General features: G+C 41.2%; 1 protein-coding gene across 1 annotated transcript; it reads left to right on the forward strand.

The window, feature by feature from the left end:
• The first annotated feature begins 3,749 nt into the window (after positions 1-3,749).
• GINM1 (glycoprotein integral membrane 1) lies at positions 3,750-22,677 on the forward strand. Its single transcript, XM_042795936.1, has 8 exons — positions 3,750-3,951; positions 13,180-13,239; positions 13,414-13,510; positions 16,374-16,525; positions 18,460-18,616; positions 19,437-19,567; positions 21,037-21,200; positions 21,810-22,677. Exons 1-8 carry the CDS (start codon positions 3,841-3,843, stop codon positions 21,916-21,918), a joined length of 981 nt encoding a protein of 326 aa, XP_042651870.1. The 5' UTR covers positions 3,750-3,840; the 3' UTR covers positions 21,919-22,677.
• Positions 22,678-23,697: the final 1,020 nt, after the last annotated feature.

Below are 23,697 nucleotides of genomic sequence, written 5' to 3' on the forward strand. Positions count from 1 at the left end.
GCTAGGGAGCCCTTCCCGAAGGGGATGGGGGCGGAAAGGAGACACACACCCCCTCGCTGGCAAAGTAAGCGTTTTGAGGCTGATCACGCAGCTTTTGAGCGTGGTGCTCCCTGTGTGCCCTTATAGCCAAAGAAAACCAGTTTTACCTCATAGTTATAGAGCGATTAACAGTCCCAATATTTGGCATGAGTACAGGGTCACGACACAACCTGTAGTACTGTGGGTGGCACTGAAAGGACAGGCAAGCAAACAGGATTTATCCCCTTCCAGATGATGCCATGGCTTGTTCTTGGGCTTACGTGTTACAGCTGAGCGAGTGTAAAGGCTTGCCGCCTTCAAAACATGGGGTGATGCTCCCCTGAGCAGAGAGCTTCCACGTCAGGCCCCACTGCCTTCACCTCTTGCCAGATCACGCTCTGGTACTCATCACACAATGAGTCGATTCAAGTCACTAATCTGTTGGAAAACAACCGTATGTTTATTGCTGAATTTGTTTTTTGCCAGATTAGTGACCTGGACTGACTTGTCATACAGTAAAAGGGACCCGGTGAAGGGGAAGGGCGGGGAGCAGGAATGCACAGCTGGGAGTACAGAGGTACACATAGGCTGGTAAGAGCATTTGCTATTCCTCTTTATTTTGCAACTGCTGCTCCTCTTTAAGTAGCAATAAAGGCAATATCAGATCACCACATTACCTAACAGCACCTTTATAAACAGCCAAGCAGGGAATTTGCCCACTTTTCATCACTATCCTGCTGCGTGATGGTCCTGGAGACATAGTGGGCTGGTCTTGGGACCAAGATCTGCACTGCAGCGAGTTGTATTCTGCCTCCATAGTGAGCTAGTTTTCAAAGCTGTTTGTGCTATCACCAACCATTTTGCAGTGCTGTATTGTTTTTGTGAGCTCATTCCCAGTCTGTACATCAATCCTGAATTGATTCAAGGCTGTTTTTAAGCCATCATGTAGGGCAGTTATCGATGGGAGAAAGCATTATAGCACACTTTACATTTATTACTCTGAAACTTTAAGAGGGATGTAAACAGTACATCAGTTTTAAGCAAGCCTGTGCTGACTGAAGTTTAACTGTTTACTTGCTAGTTTTAAGAACTCTTTGCACTGCAGTAATAAAACATACCACTAAGTCCAGGCTTTTATCACTCTTTTTGTCATAAAAGAAATTAAATCATAGTTTCCTTATTTATGCTGGCTTTTGTCTTCTAATAACCCACACCTACAATGAAGGTTCAAAGAAAAAAATGGCTTTTCATGATCACATTAAAAAGTCAGAAACATCACTTCCAACTTAAATATAAATCCACCAAAATACAGCACTTCTGGCACACTCAGCAGCTCAAGCAGTAGTCAGTCTCGGTACAAAATACTTAAAAATGTTAGATATTTTAATAGTTATAAATGTCAGGACACGTTCACCAGTAGACTAGAGGAGCCTAGGAGGCACCTGTCTGAGCCAAAAGGGAAAGTCCTCTTAATGCTCCCAGCCTGTCCCAGGACTGAGCAGTTTTTGAATCACCCAAGGACAGATCACTTGGAAAACAGATCACAAGTTATATAGTTATTGAGAGGAACTTCACCACTTATGATAGATAAAATTTATGACATCTGTTGTGCTGTGAGCCTAATGAAAGCTTTGAAATTTGGGGAAGACAAGTATGTTGAAAGCATTTTAGTGCATAATTTTTACAGTTTTAATTAAGTTAAAGGAGAATAAAAAGAAAGGAAGAAAGAGGATTGAAGGGGATGCAAAAGACTGGGAGAAAAAGGAAAGAACTATGAAAACAAAAATGGAAGGAAAGCATTACTTGATAGGTAGTTTACCAGGAAACCTGCAAAAGGAGACAGCCAAAAAGGAACAGGCATTCATCTCCTATTCTTTTTCAGTGAGATGCTAAATTCAAGGTCAGCTGAGAACCCAGCCTGAATTTTGCTGAATCTGTAAATTCTGCAGGTCAGCGATCCTTGCTTCCCTGTATTTTTATATACTCTGATACCATTAATCATTATGCCCCTGGTACATTTTGCAAACATTTTAATCATGAATCTAGTACACAAAATACTGTAGTACTGCAGCTTGCTTTTGCTCATCTAGGATTCACCAGGCCTGTTAGAAGGTAACCCCCACTCTGATTTATGCACAGAGTGGAACGCATAGTTAGGAATTTAGGTAATTTAAACTTCCTCCCACCAGCATATGCAAATGATGGCAAGCACCAACAAGAGCTGCATTCTCGTAGCTGCCATCCTATCCCCAAAGACTCTTGTGCACCCCCTTATGAGATTCAGCAAAAGGTCTTGCTGGGGATCTTACTTACCACGTAGTTTTCTGCCTCGAGAGACTGTACAGCGAACAAGACCCTTTACCTATTTCTTTCAGTTTACCAAACACAACAGATTAAAAAAAAAATCTTAAGGACAGGTCTAAGAGAAACTAGGTAAACTAAGTGATGGTAAAGAGATGTGGTAGCAATTAAGATGCCAGTTTTTATCCCTTCTTCCATTACTGATGTGTGATTACAGTGAAGGCAGTTAATCAGCTTTATTTTTTTATAATCTCTAGTACAAACTACTGATAATAAATGTGTTTAGGGATTAAATATTTGAAGTATTCATGTAACGTGAATGAAATATACTTCACAATATATGACTCTCTTAGGCCTCATTTTCTGATGCCTTGTATCTTGTGCCAGATGTTTACACCGGTGTATCATGAATGCGAACTGCATATAGAATACTAAGTTTCTGTGGGTTCTGCAACTTACATTCACTGTCAACCAAGTGGGAGTCATAAAGCAATATAAAATCAGGCTACAGATTGCTTCAACAGCACAGCTAATTTATTGCCCTGCCCTGGCTATATTAAAACCTCCCTAGTCAAGTCGTTTGCCACCCTTACCGTTAGAAAGTTTTTTGCTAGCAGGCAACAGCACTCTTTCTTGCTGCCAATAAAGACCTTTTTATCTTCATATCTACCAAAGATCCAGGTTGTTTCCTGTCTCTTTGCCAGAGGCTTCCATGGTTTTGACTGCCGCTCTTAAGTTTCCCTCCATTTTCTCTTCTCGAGGCTGAGGACCTCTAGCTCTTTAAAACTTTATCTTGTGCTTTCTTCCTTTCTGACGACTCTTTCTGCCCTCCCCTGGTGTACGCTGCCTGCTTTTGCTTTCAAGAAACATTTCTTGACGTCTGGCGCTTGGAACTGGGCCCAGTACTACTCAGGCCTTGCGGCTTACACCCAGAGCGGGTGGGCAAGGACAGGCGTCTCACAGGCGTGAGGGGAGTTGGTCTGTTTGACAAGCGTACGTTGGCCATTTCATAAATAGCGGTAATCAGTAACATTAGTTTATGTTACAGGTAATACTCTTACGATGCAGGGTGATTTCAAAGGCTGTCATCAACTGTGAACGGTAACAGGTGGCCGCAGGAGCGGGCACATCTCCACGGGTTATTCTGCAACGGCCAATTCGGGATCTTCCCGCGGCGGCGATGCCGGGCAGGGCAGCGCCAGAGGCACAAAATCACCGCTCTCTCTCGCCAAACTTTGGCCCCTTTTCCAGAAAAAAAGGCCATTCCCGAGCTGACACTCTCCCTCAGCTGGAAGCTGGCAGGGTGCCGCGGCCCAGAGCGAAACCGGGTGCGATGGCCCCGGGGCTGCGCCCCGCCCGCGGGCGGGGAGGCGGCGGCTCCCGCACCCCCGGGGGCTCCGCAACCCGGCCCGGCCCCCTCCCGCCGCCTCCCCCGCTTCCTCCCGGCCCCGCCCCGCCCTTGCCGCCGCCGCCGCCGCCGCTTGTTGATGTTTCACTTTGTTTTAATTCCCGGGTCGCAAGATGGAGGCGGCGCTGGGACGGCGAGAGCTGTCGCCGCCGCCGCCGCCGCCGTTGCTGCTGCTGGCCGCCGCGCTGCTGCTGGGCCCCGCCGCGCCGCTGCAGCTAGGCCAGGTACCGACGGGGCCGGGCGCGGTGGGGCCGGGCCCTCTCCCTCTCTCTCTCCCTCTCTCCCTGTCCCTGTCCCTCCGCGGGCTGAGGCGGCCGCTGCCGGGGCGCTGGGCGGCGGCGCGGCGTGTCCTGGCCGCGGGGACGGCGGGGCGGCGGCGGCGGCCTCGGCCGCGGGCTGGCCCGGCCGGGCGGGCGGCATCGCCGGCGGGAGCGGCTGGGGAAAGCGGGCGCAGCCGGTGGCACCGACGGGCGGGGCGGCGGGTACGGGGGGCTTTTTCTCTCTCTCTCTTTTTTTTTTTTTTTTTTTTTTTTTCCGGCTGTAGAGCTTGGCAGCCTGAGGTGTATTACCTCTACTTGCAGTGCTTGACCTGCTGCTCAAGTGTGTTTCGGTCTAGAATGTACAAAAAGTGGTACAAAAGGACAAAATGATGCATCCGCCTTAATCTTGGTTGCCGTGCATGTAATGTTTCCCCCCCTCCCTTTAAAGGTTCATTTATATGGGATTTGATACGCTGAAATAAATACCTGACAGGTTGAGGGGGGAGATAGTTACTTCTATGCAACACAGGTATATTTATATTGTATTTTTATGCTTCTCTACCCACTTTTTGATGGTTCAGCACTATAGAATTACAGTGCTTGAGGTCGACATTTGCTCCTAGTGGTTTCTGTACTCTTGGAATGAACGAAGAAAAGGGTTTTGATGTATTGGTATAATATGGGGCATCATGCTGTCTCATTTTCCATTCCAGTACATATGCTGTATCTTGATAAGATTAGTTTTAAATTAAATTTAGTAGCTTTTTTAGAGTGGAAGGAATGTTTTGGGTACTAGTTAGGAGATCTTCTTAGTGGGAACAAAAAGATGCACTGTGGCACTGGTGAGCAGAAGAAAAACTGGGTACTTCTGTCTGTGCTTGAGTCATGACTAAATACATCCTCTAATTGTTATAATTGTGAACTCCAAAGTGTGAGATCGCAAAGAGGGAAGAGCTGTGTTGGATTTGCAGTCACTTGTTGAGCCAATGTGAAATTGCTGTCATGTGAGTAAATTTATTATAGCTTTTTTCCCTCCAGATTTTTTTTTTTTTTTCAAGTAAAAGGTTTCCAAGAAAGCCTGACAGAAGCCCTGCAGTGGCACATCCTGTGTTGCAAAGCAGGATTCCTGGGCTTACTTCCTGGTTTCTGCTTCTCTAGATGAACATTTGAAGAGAAATCTACTTAGCTCTGATTTCAAAATGGGGATCTAGATTTTCAGACAACTATAAAAATGCATGAATGCTTGAAGTCAGGTGCACTGAAGAGAGCAGAAGGAGCTCTGTCCTCAGGTACTTTGCTTACCTCCCTGAGAAAGGGAGCGCTAGTTTGAATTTGCCAAAAGACACGTGAAGTGACAATGGAATATCGACCTATTCTCTTGCTTACCTTCTACCTGGAAACTATCACACTTTCACACCAAAACTTCAACTTAATAGCACTGAAGTTGTTTGTCACAGCTGACAGTTGTACAAGATGTGGAGGGACATCTGCACATGCTCTCTTTGGATCTGAAAGCGTGAGTGAGCACGCACAGGGGTGCCGGAGTGGTCCCGGGGAAGCCAGCTCGGGGTCAGAAATATGACTTGCCTTAGAAACAGGGGGGTGATGCCTTATGGGCATTGCTGTGCTGTTTGTGGGGTTGAGTTTGTCTGTCTGTGCCATGGTGCTTAGGTGGTCTGTCAGCTCAGTTTTTGCTGGTGGGAAGCGTCTGCGCTTTTTTGGCTTTATACTGGTGTGGTGGCACAGGCATATGCAGAAGACCTCTTTTAAAAGGGAGCATATACATTTTTACTTTAGTATTTTTTCTTTTTAAATCTCAAACTTCTAAAAACTTGTGCTTCCTCCTGCACTATTTCTTTTTGTACATACAGGATCATTGTTTATATACAAGGTACAATGCATCTTGAGAAAGTTTTGAGTAGAAAAATTGTTTTGAGCATGAACTGGTTTATGGTGACCTGGTAGGAATGGAAGTACCTAGGCAGTGGGAATAGGCAAAGCAGGAATGTCACACTATCGGGTTGGCTTCAGAAGCTGTGAGATTAATGACAGTGGGTGATGGGGTCAGAATAATTGTGGTCTTTCCTCAGAATGGCTTGGGTCTGCAAACTGGTTGGGAGCAGGCAGCATCAACATGTTCAGCTTTTCTTTGACTGGATACGATGACTGTGCTCTCTACAGTTCTGTGAGCCCACAGGCAGCATACTGCTGATAGCTTCACATTTTGTAATTCTCGTACGTGGCATTAAAGTTTACCTCCAAGGTAATGTCCATGATGTTACAGAAACCATAGTGGAAGGACTTAGGAAAAACCTTGAAACATTGGAATAACGTTTTGTAAGGCTGAAATGCTTTTGTTCAGCTCTGGAATGTGAATGCCTCTGTTGTTGTGCAATATTTGTCATTTCTTAAATAAGCTGTTTTGAAATCTGGACTTTTTTTCCTTTTTTTCTTTTTTTTTTTTTTTTTTTTTTTTTTAAATATTAGCTTGTGTATTTTGATTTTTCTTTCCCCTCCTGAAACTTGGATAAGCAAAACTGGGTTACAGATTGATTGATATTAGACAAAGTTGTTTGGGTTTTTTGCTTTTCTTTTTTTTTTTTTTTTTTTTTTTTTTTTTTTTAGAAAAGGCAGGGAATGATGCAATAAGACAACTGACCTTCGCATTAAAGTAATGTGTTTTTCTGGTGCAAGGTCAGAAATTAGGTTTTGTGGTTTAGAGTGTTTTTTTAATGTGCTGATAGGAACTGGCTAAAAGCACAGTGGGCTGAATGCTAACGCTATGTTGTTTGCTTACTCTGTTTGCCTCTTGATAATTTAGGTTTAGCAGTGTTCTTTCTAAATGGCATACTTGCCTACCAGACTTCTTTCTTTTTTTAGTTTAGTTGCCTGAAAACCATTGTTTTCAGGTTATTTGTTCACTGCAAGAAACCTCCGTGTGGATGGATGATTTCACAACAGAAGAAAGTAATATTCACTACATCAGCCATTTGAGTACGTATGCAGTGAGTGTAATGTATTTTAATCAAAGAAGAAACTTGTCAGTAGTGACATGCTGAAATGTTTCTTTCATCACTTTATGCCAGTTTCTCTATTAACAGCCTGGCGCGTGTTCTGAACTTTATGCCTAAAAGATTTGATATCATCTTTTTGTGTATATTTGATTAAATTAAATCAGTATGATGCAACTCTGTCCTCGTGATGTGTGACTAAGTATTCACCTTTAAAACTCCTGATAAAATATTCATAGTATGATTTGATTTAATAGGGAGAAAGGAAAGGCAGTTAATTCTAGCAACATATGTAGGGCAAAGAAGGATAAGCAGTACTATACTAAGAATCTTCATAAAGCAAGGAAGGAATATGAGTGTGTTTATTCAGAAAAGAAAAGTAAAGCAAAAGCATCACGCTAGAATTTTATCTTAACAAAGATAGTTCATCTTTAGTTACTTGAGCAAATACTGGATTTCATTATTCTACCCTGAATATTGTCACGCAGTTTAATAATGCCAAACCTTATCGGATAAGATTTTGTACTAAAATTTTGTGAAATGTGAGGGACTAATTGTCATCCTGCAAACTTGTCAGGTCAGACTTGTACCATGATTATTTCTTAACTCAGTTATGCCTGGTTGCAGTTACGACTCACCCTATGACATAGCTCTGTTTTGAGTGTGATGAAAGAATTATGAGAAGCACAGATCGCAGAGCCCTGGGCTGCAAATAACACAGTTATGCTATTTGGAGCCAGTTGTCCATGTGTGTGCCAGGACTCAAATGGTGTGAGTTTGGGTGGCAGTTTTGTTTGTCTATTTGAGCACATTTTTTTCCCCATAATCTCTTTTCAAATTTAAAACCAAGTTCTTAGTTTTGTCTACTTCTTATCTGTTTGGCAGCCTTCATTGCACTTTATATTTTTCCTGTCGCAAACAGGATATCCCGATAGTGCCTGCGTAATGGCTGCGAGGGGGTTGTCTGTCTTTCAAGTCCCTGTACAGCTGGCCATCTTGCAAGGCACCGTGCCATCTGTTCCTAGTGCTGCCCGCTCTGCTTCCCACAGGCCTTCTCACGCAGAAAGAGCCTTGTTCCGAGCGCCTCAGTAGAGAACAGCTGTGCTTTAAGTGCGCTGGCTGCTGGCGGCTGAGTCTAGATGGGGTTTATGTGACTAATGCAGCTGTGTAGGACTCAGCACTTACCCTGTCCTGGGAGGAACTGTGCGGCGCGCCCCATCGGGTACCCACTGCCCGTGGGAGAAGTTTTTCCATGGTTCTGTAATCAGATCTATTTGAAGTTCCTCTGTCACTAGACCCAACAGCTTTGTCTTGTGCGGCATTTTTCATAAAAGGCTAAGCATTAGGTATGTTCTCTGTAGATTTGTGTGGCATTGGTATGGGGAGTCTTTAAGAATTAATGAATATTCCCTTTTAACTTATGCCAGATGCTTGCTATTCTTTGCTGCCATCTTTTTCCCATCTTGCTGTTCTGCTGCTACCGTGGTTATACTGACCCATTTAATACTCTTGAGGTCTGTTGCAGCACATGGAGAAAGAGAAAGGATTAGAAAATGATCACTACCTGCTTATCTCTATTGATCCAAGTTCACAATAATTTGCTGGTTCACCATAATGTCTGTCACCCCGCTGTTACTGCTGTTGCCCCGCTGTCCTAGATCAGAATGACATACATTTGTGGTAGAAGTACTGCCCTCTTTACAGGTACCGTGGCCATTACCACTGTAAATATCACTGCTGGAGCACTGAAACAGTGATGAGAAAGTGTAGGGAAACTCAGGAGAGACTTCTATATCCTACAACAGCATTAAGAATGATAGGGCCATTTTTAGTGTAAATTGGAGAGTTATGTGTGAAGGCATTCACTAGTACAGGAAGGGATGAGGCGCTGTGAGCAACGGAATGGGTGTCAACGCTGAGCTGAAAGCACAACCTGATTCCTAGGGACCTGAATTGCTTCTTGGGGCTGTCCTTTGATTCTGACTCTCTGTAAAAACGCAGCTTTCTCAAATATTCCAGTGAATTCAGGGCCTTTCAAATTACAGGACTGTCTGAAATTTATGTGAATTGTCATTATATTGTTAATACTGAAGTGTAAATTATACAAACAAGTTTACACTCATAGTTCAGGCTTGTCCAGTGCAATATTATGGGTTACTGCAGCAGAGGACCTGTGTCCTGCTCTTAGTGACTTTTTTACTACAGGATTGTCTTACTATGCTTTTAATACCTAAAATAAGTGGTGCTGGGTTATTTAGTTTTCTTAGTACTGAAATACATAGCCACAAGACATACCTATAAAACTTTTTTTTTTTTTTCCACAAGTAGTGAGTTTTATTATGGTAATGTAAAAAAGTATATTCTCTGTTGAAATTAAAAGGATGTTTCCTAAGTCTGTAAGCCCTCAGCCCTAGGATTAATCGGAAAGATTGGTATTTGAGTTAGCACTGGAGCACTTTCTAGCGTGTGTGGCTTGTCAGGCCAGGCATTTCATCATGAAAGCGTGGTACAAGAGCTACTGGCCTGCCAAGTCCTGCTGCTCTCCCAGTTTAGCAAGCACAAACAACGTATGGCTCTTGAGCATCTATTCATGAGCAGATAGCGAGGGGGGAGCAGCCGGGGCTGTGCTGACCGGGGGAATGCTGTGCATCACCCGTTCCCTGCCCTGGGTGAAAGTGGGTCAGCTGAGCTGGCTCTCTGCTCTCCTGGGACCTGCTTGCAGTGGTCCCTTCCTCTTTCCCCCAGCCCTTCTTCCCGGCTTTTCATTATGTTTGGCATGCACCTTGTGGTTCTTGCCCTCATGTAGATTTTGGTGTGGGGTGTGTAGGGTCAGGAGAATTTGCCAGAGCAGGACCCGTTGAGTTTTGGGTGCGGCACTGCGGGAAAGACCAGTGGGAAGCCACAGGAAGACAGTGAGGAACTCCCCTCCAAGGGAGGGTTAAGTAAGCTGAAAGCATTACCATAATATCAGGAAGGTTGAGCTAGAGGACTGTTATTTTCCATGCGATGATATTATGAAGAGTACTGAATGATCTGTTCATAAATTGCAACAAGGAAGCTTCATGTTAGACAGCAGGAAAACTTCTAATGTTAAGGGTAGCTTAGTACAAGAGTAAATAGTTGAGGAGAGTGTGAAATTTTTGGACATCACTGGAGAGCTTTAAGAATCAGTCTGTCAGGAATGACATCGGTACAGTTGATTCTGCTTCTGGAAAAGTTGGTCTTCCTCTTGTCCCTGAGATGTTTCTGTATCAGTTCAGAAACATTTGGAGCAAGAACAATTGAAAATGTTTTTTTCAGCACCAAAACTTTGAGATCTATTTGAAATGTTTCTTAGCAAGACTGGCATCAAGTCTTGTGAGACTGCTTAGTGAAGAGGCAAAACAAGAAAGCATGACAACTCTGGCAAGTGGTTGCACAGAATATGGGAAGTTTTCAGCAGAATGGGTTGGATCTGGATGTGAACAGACTGTTCACGGGAATGGCAAGAGTGCGAGTTCTCCGTTGCTTGTGAACACAAAATTGCAAGGGTCGTGGTGTAGCCACTGTAGTGGAGTATTAATCATTGCTCTAAGTTATTGAGTAGCTTTATGAGCCTATGCTGCTCAGGAGATGCACCACCATCTCCTGAGATGATGGTGAGGATGGGCATCTCCTGGGGAGATGCTGCGAGGACAGGCAGACCATGCAGCAGAGCCAGTCCAGCAGCCTCTGGTCATCAGAACAAGTGGCCTGGATCCGTCCTCCCAGCTGCCTTCTTGTGACTCTTATGTTTGTCTGGCTCTTCCTTGCTTGTTACATCGACAGAAAAATAGCCTGACAAAAAGAGGGAAAGTTTTCCTGCCAGTTTAATGAGCTAAGTTGTCTCAGTGACTTGGCATAAATGAGAGGAAAGGATCATGTGTGGGAGAGACCTACACTCTCCCTTTTAGTGGCAGAAGCAGCAAGCAGTTAAGCTGTCTTATTTGTCTGCACGCCGACATCTATTTTTTGTAACTTTGATAGCATGGAAGTGATGCACTGAAATATTTTAATTTCCTATACTTCTAATATGCTCTTCAAGTGCAGCTTTTAAGTATGTACTTGGATTTGTGACAGTGCTTGTGGATACTACATCAACAGAAGTGACAGCTGTTTTGAAGAAAATGAATCATCATGTATGTATCTCACGTTGTACATTTAATGCTCAATTGTTGAGCATATCTATCTTGCCTCATGCCCTTCATTTTCAAAAAGAGCATTTGATTAAAAAAAAAAAAGTAGGGGGGATTTTCCTTTTTTTCAGCAGTTACAGGCTATCAGACATTTCCTTTTTCTTATAAGCTCAGTGAGTCACTTCGTAGATGTTGAAAAAAGATTGCGAAATACTTTCTGTGTAAAAGAACTCATATTTCATTTAAGGTTTAAAAACCAAAGGACTATTAAGACTTCCTGGAAAATCTATCTTTTGTGCCCTGTGAATTCCCAGAAAACAGAAGAACCTATGAAGTAATGACATGAGGTTTTGGTAATCTGTTAAATGGTTTGGAGGTGTAAAAGACACACAGCTCTGAGTGCTACAGCTAAAAGAGCTAAGAGTTCGGTTATTTTTTAATATACAGAATTCTTAAAACATGAGAAGAAAATAAGTGGTTTGAGGAAATTACAGGATGACAGAATGGATTACATCCTATGATTATATTATTAATCTGGTTTATATTTTCAGTTACAGACATCCAACTCTCCAAGTAAATTGGTAATTTTCATTTACTATGAATATCTAGGATATAAGTTTTGAAGAAAAGTCATTATAAACACCTGTTTCCTAGAAGGGGCATTGAGAAAGAGATTTCTCTTTAGTCTCAGTGGCCAGAGAGTTTTCCTACTGATTTGGCAAATGTGTCTGAAGCATCAATGACATATAATTTCCAACCAAAAGGTAATTTGTGTTAGATTTTAAACCATGCTTTTCACGATGCCAGATTTTTGCTGAATCAGATTTGGATGTTATTTTTCAGTTTTTGGCAGTCCTGGCTACCTGTGTATACTGATCAACAACCATTGTCTTAAGGATTTTTTTTACATTCTAGTTTCAATTTAGAAGCTCTCCGTTCATTCATTGGGACTATATAATGCTAGGTGCTGTACTTTACAGGTATTTCCTGGCTGGAAATTCATTGTTTTATAAAAATCCCAAATTAAAAGTCTTTTTTATGTATTTAAATATTTATTTACTTTAATTTCTGAGCAAGTTCAACTTTTTATTGAGACATTACTCACTTTTTAGCTGTTAGTTGTGAAACCATGGCTCAAACACAGAGCTAAAGAAGATGCTGAAGGTATGGAAAAACTTTCCAGAGAAAAATTATATGCAAGTAGAATCATTTAAGGCTCCCAGAAGGCAAATAGGGAGTTTGACATTATTTTTGAAAAGGTAGCTCAGGAGAGCAGTGTGGTAGTCATTACTTTCAACTGTGTCCAAGAGAGATTTGGCTTTTGTATGTAGGTTTTGTCAGGGGCTGGCCTGGGAGATTGAAGTTCCCATCTGCAAAACAGCCCCTGAATTTATAAGGGGGAAACGGGAGGGACAGAATGAGTCAATCAGTTACAGTAATTAGGTTTTGAAAAAAGTAAATTCCCATTAGCTGTGAGTTGGGAGGTGTCCCATGTGGTATAATTTGGGAATGATAACCAAAGAAAAGAAATGGGATTACTGCTGACACTGCCAAAACTGACTGTTCTTTACTATAGGCTAACGTATTAAATTGTACTTTACACTGAAGACTAAGTGGAGTGCTTAAAAAACATTTACAGATAATCTGATTTTTACCTTGTATTGTCTATTGTTTTTCAACTAATGTGAGAGACTTCTTTTCCATTATATCCACGTGGAACAAGTTCTCCTGATAATTTATCTTAATTATAATAATTTTATCTTTATTTAAAAAAGCTCCATATACATAAGGGGATGCAGCTGTTATTCTTTCTCATCAATCCTCTTTATTAGAAAGGGGAAATAAACCAAACCAACCCTTACATGAAATAAGTAAGCATATTTCTTCTGATGGATAGAAAGCCTGGGAAAGCTCTGGCGATTGTACGTTGTCATTCTGTTGGAACAGTGGGTGCAAGTTGCTTGTGGCCTGCAGTGGCTTATGTGTTTCCTCAGAAACTTACATCTCTTCTTACTGTTGTTTTCCAGGAAACTATCAGAGTCAATGTTATGATGTTGAAAACCAATGGAGAGTTTCACAAAGGACAGGTTTGTCCGGTTTTTCTATTTATTCAGTGAATTAATATGCAGTGAAACAAAGTCTGCATGTGGATGCAAATATATTTTGTCTGGCATCAGTCAGTATGAAGTGTGTTCCTCTGAGAACCCAATTGTAGCACAGGGCCAGGAACCACACACTAATTCTGTCTGTCTTTCTTTCAGGTTGTTTTTAATATCACCTATGTTAATGGCCAGGTATATGTAAATGATTTTCCTATGAAAAGCGGGGTTGCCCACATAACATGTCAAACAGTAGTATGTGAGTATTCTCTATCTCCTTCCCCCCCTCCCTCCCTCCCCCGGGGTATTTGGCTTCCCTGTTTTCTAGTAACCAAAGCTTACAATGACTACATGTTCTTGTGGTCTGCAAACCTGAGCACTGTAGAAGCAAATAATTTCCCAAGGTAGAATAATTTTGCTACTGAAATGGGCGGAAAAAATCTTACTGCCTGTTCTCAAGTCACATTCACAAGTTTGTATGTAAATGCTCTAATTTGAAATCCAGACTCTGCCTATCTTTTCAAAAGAATGTTTTGCACTACAAGCTAGACAATGTAAACTGAAGGATGCAACTCCACCCTGCTAATGGCTGTGTCCCTAGGTTGGCTGGCATATATCCAAAAGGAGATTAAATAGGAAAAATATGAATTATTGTTAGGAAGATCTTTTAATTATCTAATTTCTGTGTGTATTGGACAAAGAAGTTTCTGCTGGATAGGGCATTAAAGCACAAATACTGCAGTTTTGCTAGTGTCCTGCAGTGGTTAATGACTTTGAATTATCTTGAAACTACTATTTTTTCCACTGATTCACTGCTACACTTTTTGTGAAAGACCAGAAAGTACTGTGATTTTTTGAGATACACAGAGCACAATGTATAATTAATTAGACAAGGGCCATTGTGCTCATTTGATTTAAGCTTCTGTTGTATTCAGAATGATTTCTTGATGGATCAGGTGCAGTCAGTCTCTAGCTCGGCTTCTGAGGTCATCCTCTCCTTAAAGACATTTACTTAGAGAGTACTAATGCTTTTTCTAAATTGCTTCTCTGAGCCATGACCTTGTTTCTTGAACCCTTCCTTCCCAAGCATGATCAATTATTAATTTGACACTATTCATTTTCTGGAGAGGGAGAGCAGTAATTTATTTCTCTTTTCCTGGGATAGTTATGTTCCTATTGCTTTTATTTTTTCTATCCTAGGGTAGAAAATGATGGTGAAATGTCATTTACCTGCAAGATAATTGACTCCAGAAATATAGATATGACTGTATTACTAATTCTGAGAGATACTGAGCACTCTACTGTAGGTCCTATTAATTTCCCAAATCATAGCTGTATAGCTTGCATTGACTACATTTGTGAATGTGAATCTGAAACAGTGAGAAAAATACTGATTTGACCTGGGAGCTAGGAACCTGGAACTCTTTCCATGTTTGGGTCCAAGTCCTCAGCGCAGTACCTCTCTCTGTTGCTTGTAAAGTGATGTCTATACTATTTACTTACTAAATCTTTGGCAATAGATTCAAATGTTTGTAAAATGCTAAAGGAATATTGAGATACTTGTTACCTGTTAACAGGTAAAAGAGGGGAAAAATACTCCTAAATATATGTAAAAAACAAACTTGAGCCAAACATTCATGCTCTTGAATGTTGAGTAGAGACCAAGAGTTCTGAAGGGTATTGTCTTGACACTGTTGTCAGATTGTGCCTGACACCTATATCCTCTCTTGAAGTTCCCACAAATGTCAGTTTTGGAAGTGTATCTCTCACTCCTGTTCAATGCAGTGGGGATTAAGCAGCCTGACACATGAAGGGTTGGGACCACAGGGAGCTTCAGCTACTTGGCATCTTAGAGTCTTTGGTCCTTTAGTGTCTGCGTGCTGCTCTAAGTCAGAAAACATTCAGCAACCAGGTTAGTTCTCTGGCTCACACCTATAAAGAACCTTTCTTTTTCTCTCTAACTTCTTTCTCTCCTTCTGCCACTTATTTTTGCAATGGAAGATACTGCTAAATAATGCCCAGAAGTATTCTTCTATATTTAAAATAAGCAAAATACCTTCATGAGGAAAGGGATCACAGCATAAAAGTAAAGAACCCACTGAGTTGTTACTGTGGAACTGAAAGATACTAGTCCAGCCTTCTCCCACGTTGTCTCTTAGGCTCAGCACTGCAGGTGACACACAGCACCAGGGGCTTTGAAACAGGGGCCAGTTCAGTCTCAGTTCACCTACCTTGCTGTCTGCATGCTGGAGAGGTCTGTCACCTCCACTCCTGCACTTCTGCAGCATTTCAGTTCTAGCGTGCCCTCATCTGTAGTACAGGCACTGTGGTTGGGAGAAGGATGCTAAGTCTATGCAGAAACAGCGAGGGTAGAAAGGCAGTTCTCTGTATGCTTGTAAAATATTAGGTTGTTGAGATAGCTGAAAGCTTCTGGGTAGGAAGAGAGTCTGAGGTGTCACCAGTCACATATGAAAACAGAAGGGAGAACAGAAAAAAGTATGCATGAGGGAGCTGACATTTATCTTGAGTAGAATATGCAGTGTGCATGGAAAAGAGTGTACTTGTTTCTGTATTGAGAGGGAAGGGAATGTTGTGCGAATCAGGATGTTTACACAGGTGGCTGGCTGGGGCATTACTCTTACGAACTCCTTTGGACAGTTAAATAAGAATGCAGCAATAGCAAAGCCAAAGAGTCCTGCTTAGAGCGCTTAAGTGCAAACCTCAAAGGCAGGGATGCAACACTGTTTGCAATCCCCCTCAGTCTGGTCGTCGTACAGCATTGCTGTTTGCTGTGTTACATCATGAGACCTGCTCCAAGTTTGATATATACCGGTATATAATCATGGCATCTGCTTTACCTGTTGCTCAGATTACTGTTGCTTATAACAGCAGTTACTGGAAGTGTTAAGGCCATCTGCACAGGACAGACTTCTGTACAACTGTTAGGGCATCTCTGGCTTGATGCTAGTGGTCCTTCGTAGTTGTAATGACTTTTCCATTCAGATGCTACGTGTGCAGAGGCATCTGCGTCAGAGTTGCAACTGTTTGCCCTATGGTTGTCTTATACTGCTTTCTGGTTGGGGTGGTTTCTCCTTGAAAACTGTGACATTGTGTGTTAACAGTGGAGAATGGAAACTTGGATAACTTACCAGATCAGCAGCGCCTGGGAACCGTCAGTGTTCGCGTCATGGTTCACAAGTGGCCTTTGGCATCCAGTTCTGACTTGCAGCTCGTTGTCATTCAGGAAGAAGTGACAGAAATTGATGGAAAACAGGTAAAAAAAAAAAAAAACCACAACACTCTGCCTGATTTTGATTTATGAGAGGCAAGTCGTTATCAAGGATTAAAAGGTTTACATGTGTCTGGCTGGTGGTTAAAGCACAAAGTATATAGTCTAATGCTAGCTAGCACAGTACTGAGGGAGATAATACCAACTCAAGTTGCCTGTATAGTAGCGGGGGTGTTTCATGAGGACACTTCAAGTTTTATAGCTTCTATTCTTATTTTAATTATTAAGTGTTGGATGACTTTCCCTTAAGCTTGTTAGAATATCATTAACTCTGTCACATGCTCTTTCAACACATGCATTCATGCAAGCAAAGTCAGACTCACAAGCAATACTTCATTTGCAAAATAAATAAAAGGGGCATGGGCTCATTCTCAGTCCTGAGGTTTTCCCCACTGCTTATTCCAAGCTACCAAAGCATTTCAAGCATGTAGCATGGGTAACAGCTTGCAGCAGCAAACTCTTATGGCAGGTGAGCTTGTTGTGAATGCCCATAGCACCTGAGAGCTTACCCTTAGAATATTTTGCGTGTAAGATAATTAATTCATTTGAATAAAAATCTTGATAATGAACATGGATTTTGAGATGAACAGGAAAAAACCCCAAGTTCTAACTGTGTTTGCACAAACACCAGTGAATGTGAGGGGTTACAATTCTGGCTGAGATTGAAGTGTGCAGAACTGGGTTCTCAAAATCACCTGTAAGGTATAGTTATTGTTCCAACCAGAGATATTCTGGAATGAAGGTAGAGCTGCTGAAGACAGCAGAAGTGTCAGATTTTTGTTTTAGTATATGTTTGTATCTTACATGTGGCTGGGCTCTTTTGAAGATGGCTCATGTTCTGCCTTTTTTTTTTTTTTTTTTTTTTTAATAAGAATGATGATAATACCATTGATCCTTAATTAATTGCATGCTCAGCATGTAGTATTTTTTACAGGGATCTGCATCATGTCGAAATTTTACTCTGTTAATGAAAAATCCCACTGAGGTTTGAAGCTTTTTCTAATGAGGTGTTTATCGCACTGTTAGGAAGCTAATATATCCTGCTTTGATTCAGTTGTTACACAATAGTGTTGTTGTATTTCAGATTTCAAACTAGACATCAAAATGCATTTCACATTTTCACAGGGACCTGGTAAGAGCAACCGGAAAGCTAATGCTGTTTCCTTAATTGTTTCTTTAAGTCAAAAGCTTTCAATCTTTCTTATTAGTTATCAGCTGACAGTAACGATCATCTGTTTCACTGCATTGTTCTGTGCATGTTTGAAGCAAAAGAAGACGTTTGGCCTATGGCTCTGAAAGCATGAGTGAAACTGTATCACATGCTGCATTCCTCTTTTGTTAGTTAAATTTCTACACAGCAGTTAAAATTATAGTCACTCTGGATTTCTGTCAGATCTTGGCCTTACAATGGAGTAATTGATGTTAGTAGGAGTTCTGCTGGATGTGTTCTATGTAAGCACTGCTTTGAGTGCATCACTGAAAGAGGAGGAAAAAAATTCTTTCAGTTGTTGAAAAAAAAAGCAGTATTACTGCAAAAGCAGAAGTGTCAGCCTTGCCTCAGTGACACTTACGATGTTTGCAAGTGCTCTTTCACTACATACTTTTCCATGCCCTAAAATGCCTCCCTGAAAGAGGATCATAATGAGCGATGTAAGACTTGGTTAAAAGCCCATGGAGTGACTACCACCTGCTTTTGCATGGAGAGAGAGGGAGACTCAGTCTGTTCAGCGTATTTTCTAATGTGGTATAGTTTATAGAAGTGTGGTACGTAAAAACAAAGAATACTAATTCATGTTATAACATCCCTCTGTCTAAATCTTAATGGCTTGGAGTTCTCTGTGATGAACAGGTTTTCTCTGCCAGCCTACTTTACTCTTACTTTAAACTCAGTAATATCAACATATTTGCATCTCTTGTAGGTTCAGCAGGAAGAAGTAACAGAAATAGATATTTTAGTAAAGGACCTGAGAGTACTTAGACATTCAAACTACACTGTCCCTTTGAAAGAGAGCATGCTGTATTCCATCCCAAGGGACAACGACATGTTATTTACACTTCCCAACCTCTCAGGAAAAGGTATCTCTCTTAGCTGTTACATAATACTTTTATCCATAGTTGAGGTATTGCTTTACAAGGGTGAAAGAACATCATTATTCCTGTGTTTTACCTAGTGAAATGGTTTCTTCATTAACAGGGAAGTGTTTTCTTTTATGTGGTTGGTTTGTTGTTTTTTTTGTTTGTTTGGTTGGTTGGTTTTTATGTTTTTATTTTTTTTAAACTCATAACTTCAGCTCTTCTACATTCTAGGTATTTTGTTTGTTTTCAAATCTGTTCTCCTTTGAAGCTCTTGGTACTTGTCAATCTGCAACCCAGATATCGCACAGGAATAAATTTCTCTTTCAGTGCTATGATGGAAGTTTCTCTAAAGCTCCCCCTTTTTCCTGAGAATGAAAGAGTAAACTGGACAGGAAATACCTGTCTGGGTCACTTCCAAACCAGAGAACAGTTTTATGTTATTAAACCTGAATAACTTAAAGCAAGAGAAGTTATTTGATGCCTTAATCTTATTTCAGTTTTGTTTAATAAAAAAAAACTCAAGGATTTCATAGGAGATCAAAATATTAATCTAGTTCATCACCTTTTAATCTGGCTACAGCTGAAATTTACAGCTAAGGGCACAGCTAAAGGCTGCACTGTAACACTGCCTCTGATCAAGTTCACTACTCAAGTCAAAAAAAAAAAAACAACAAAACCCAAACAAAACAAACCCTTCTGTGCTCTTGCTGTAAATACGTGAGAACTGTACCATAAGTATAGAAATGCAGCAAGTCTTTATTTTCCTGAATAGTGAGTCAAATAAAAAGCAAGCCCCCCGCTAAATCTAGCTTTTCTTCAGATATTCAAGATCCTCTGCAAACCACGAGTCAGTACCTCATCCGGCAAGTAGAAACTACAGTAGATGAAGAGGCATTACCTGGCAAGTTACCAGAGACCCCTCTTAGGATAGAACCTCCATCTTCTTACAAGGTAGTTTTATTGTTTGTTTTTTTTTTTTTTTTTTTTTTTTTTAATTAGTAGCAAATACCTTTAAAGACCGGTCTTAAAAGGAGAAGCAGTTTTTTTCCTCTTTCCCCAGAGATTAAATGTATACAGCTTGGTGACATTTCTAGGAGGAAGAGTTGTAGTACCATGCTGCAGATGGAGCTGAATGTTACTCAGTATTACAGTCTAAGGGAATGAACTTCCTTCCCCACTTTTTGGAATTGTCTACAGAAACACATAGAATTATTATGTTTTCCTCCTTCGTGGATGTTCACAGAACAAAACAAGCAAACCCAGCATTGTTAGGATTCAGATAGTGGGTTTTCCTCATGTAAAGACCAAACACAACATCCATTTAAAGATGGTAAGAAGGTATATGACATCCCTAGGCCTTTGTATTTGGTCCTTTATTTTTAATTTTGAAAAAAAAGCAACATAGTATGTAATAACTCATTTCTGGAAGAGAGAATTACCATTCCTACTTAACGTAGTATTGACTTCTCAGAGTACTGTTTTGCTGCTTTATATTTGTTAAAGACCAGGATTTTCTAATTTGGGAGGTATCTGGCAGTAACTGACTTCCACAGAAGTCTAAGAAATCCCCACAACCAACCACTAAGAACAGACTTTTACAGGCATACTCTAGGAAACTTCAAAAAACCCCCTAACTTCCTAAATTACCCCTTAGCAGTGAGAAGTTGTTGAGGTTTTTTAACTCCAGTAGGAATCAAATAGGTTTCTAAATCCTGCAGTGTTCTGACCTCACAGATACTTCATGGCAGCGAGTTGTGATATTTACATTATACCAAGCTAAGCATTTATAACAACTTCAAATATTGTTTAGCTTTAAATAACATCACTTTTGTCCGACTCTGCGTGAGTGCTTACCCCTCTGGGAGATGGGCCACTGGCCTGGGCCACTGCAAGAAATGCAGTAACAGCTTGAGAAGTTTCAGTGCCAGATTAGGTAAGGATGAGCTTGGTGGCTGCCTCTGTGTCTGAAAGAAACACTTTATCACCTGCTGCTGAGACAGGAGGGCCAAAATACTAGGCTGAAAGTTACAGATAGGCTAGAGAAGCTGCTACCCCTCTCCTAGGCTGTCAGTAACCCTTTCCCTGCTGTATACTGCCGTGGAATCATAGCTTCCCTATGCCTAGGCCAAATAGCTCACCCTTCAGCTGCTCTCTTCAAGTGTCTTTTATTTTCTAAAATGATGTCTCCTTTCAGGGAACTCTGCTAGGATGAGCAGAGAACTAAATCTTCACCCAGTCCAAACGTTGAAGAAGAAAAAGGTCTGAGTCACCAGTCAATTCCATCCTGCTTTTATATACACCTAAGCATACATAAATTTAAGTAAAAGTATCACCATGTAATGCAATTCACCAGTAGCCACAAAACCCACACTTGCTATGTTTTGCAAACTATCTTTTTATTTTTACCTGTTTGGTTGTAGGTGATGTGCCAGTGGGTGGAAGACTTGAGAAAAGGATTGTGCAGATTCTGGTTTCAATCTTTACCTATCTTCTTTAATTTGATGGAAGTCATTGTAGTTGGAGTTGTTGGAGCAGCTCTTATTCTCAAAGTCTTAAAGATGATTTTCCCTTCCTGTGAAAACAAGTAAGTAATTTTTGCTATTTTTCTTCTCTGATCAAGGCAAAACATCAACTAAAATATCTTTCAAGAAGCAGCCCTGTTCTGTAGGAAGATGATGGCAACAATTCAGTGGAAAGGCTGCCAGTAACTTTCCATTCCAAGTGATGATTGTAAACCAGTAGGAATGAGTAGAAGGTCGCATTTGGTGAGTGATGCAGTTGCAGGTGTGAGTCAGGACCTCGTCCCAAGTCTTTCATGCCATTCTACAGTACACTGATAAAACTAGAGGCTTTAGCTAGTCTTGGAGAACTACGTGCAAGAGCGTGACCAAAGTAGCTCCTGACAGCAGACAGTTGGAGGTTACTATGAAGTTGAGCATAGAGAGCCTACACTGCTGATACTTCAGCTGTAAAAAATAGGTGAAAGGGGCCTCTGAAACCCCAGCTAATACATTTTGGAACCAGTTTTCCATCAAGTTTCATTCTAGCTTCATAAAACAGGTATTACGAGGGTACTACTTAGTTGATGCATCAATTTAAACTAAGTTTGTGAAGCTTAAGAATAAATCTAATTTTTAGAACATGGAATTATTTTGTATATTGTTTTCTAATGCCAGGTAATCTTACCTTTCAGAGGCATCCTTCTCCTGGATCAAGTCAGCTTTGTACCTATGATTACCATCAGCTTGCCTTCAGATCTTCCAGACAGGAAAAATAGTTTAGATGAGAAAGCATGTACTTAATACTGTGTTTACTTTGGAGTTACTGTTTTTTAAAAACAAATTTTTAGTTGACCTGAATTTTGGCACTTGATCTTAATACCTTGTTGATTAATTGGTAAAGGGACACTCAGGCCAAGGCCCAAAGTTGACTTCCCTGTGCCTCTCCATAAACGTGCAACCTTTTCAGAAGCTTCAAAATAAAACAGCTTTCCACCCTGAGGGCTACCATTGGTTTTAACTTCTGTGAAGTCACTTTCCCACCTTCAGACAGGATACTGGCTGCCTTCACGTCCATAGATAAACCAGGTCAGCTGTCCTGAAGAGCGTGGTGATGAAATTCAGGGTGTCCTAAAGTCTCCAGACAGCATTCTTCAGAAAAGGACAAAGGAGTATCGCAAACATCAGCTGTGCCTGCAAGCCTAAACAAAGCTGCCCAGCCTGGTTTCAGGTCTATTAGGGTTGAGTGTGCCTTGCAAGGAAAATATCACTACCACACATTTCTGTTACTCAAGTAATTTGACATTTTAATATGCAAAACACAAATTAAACAGGCAGATTTATATTTCAAGCACTTTACACTTTTATGGTCCCTTCCACTCATAAAAATTGTTAGCACTTGTAAACAATGTGCTTTTTGTATCTGTGACAGCAGTACTGTGTGAAATCCCAAAAGAAAAAAGACAATCCTACAAAAGTGCTGGCTTACTATTGCTAAGTAGGCCCAGTCTGCCGATGCTAATTTGTACTGTTAACATTTTTCAAATAAACATTTGTTTATTAGACTGTGTTCATGTGTGCATCTGTACTTAGTTACATAAAATAACAGTTTGACAAATGTGTTAGATGTAGAGTACTGTTTGTTTTTTTCATTGTTATTTAAAAAAATTGTCAGAAGAACGACTAGGAAAAAAAGAACCTTAACTACCTGTCATTAGACTGAGCACAGTTACCATTTGAGCGATCAGAATTATTCACGTTTAGCTGAAATTGTTATAGTGAGAAAAGCTAGGGTTTCCCCCCCTGCCTCTTGAGGAAAGATTGTCATAAGTTTAATGAGATCTCTAAGTTATTCAGATACTTGCTCTTACAGCTGGTCTGTGACAGTAACAATGTGAGCTGACTCACTAAGCTGACAGCACTGCAGTGGCAGAAGAAGCATTTCTAACACTGCCTTGCTTTGCAAAAAAACAAAACAAAAAATACCACTCAGCAGCAGCACAGTGTGGTACACATCGGTCGAGGTTAACAGGGACATGTCTCAATCTTCCTTTTTTTTAATTTTATTTTTTGTTCTAGCACCATGTGGGGCTCTGCATTTAATTCCTCAAGCTCCGTGTCATTAGAGCGCAGGATTCCAAACCTTTGCCAGGTGCCCAGCTGCGTAAGGATGACAGAAGTGGGGGATGGATGTGTCACAACTGGCTGGGGGCTTCAGGCAGGCAGAGCCATGAAACTCTCGAGCGAGGCGGCTGCTCTGCTGAGCAGGGATGAGCAGCAGTGACTGGCATCCCTGGAGCCCCAAGCAGTGCTTGCCAGGCCCCTACCCCAAGAGAGCTACCCTAATGATAACAACCACCTAAGGCAGAGGTGACGTTAGAGCTAGTGGCATCTGAATTAAGAATGCAATTTAGTGAAAGAATACACATGGCAGAGGGGTTGTCATCAGCCACGACTAAATGGGAAACTGCTTAGACTCTAGCACAGGAATGGTGACTGCACAGACCAGCAAGTCTTCAAACAGCTGTAGACAAACTCCTCTGTGGAAATTAATGTTCTTTCCACTTTATGAATGTAGCCCTG

This window comes from Tyto alba, unplaced genomic scaffold (assembly GCF_018691265.1).
Source record: "Tyto alba isolate M040663 unplaced genomic scaffold, T.alba_DEE_v4.0 Super-Scaffold_22, whole genome shotgun sequence".
NCBI lineage: Eukaryota > Metazoa > Chordata > Aves > Strigiformes > Tytonidae > Tyto > Tyto alba.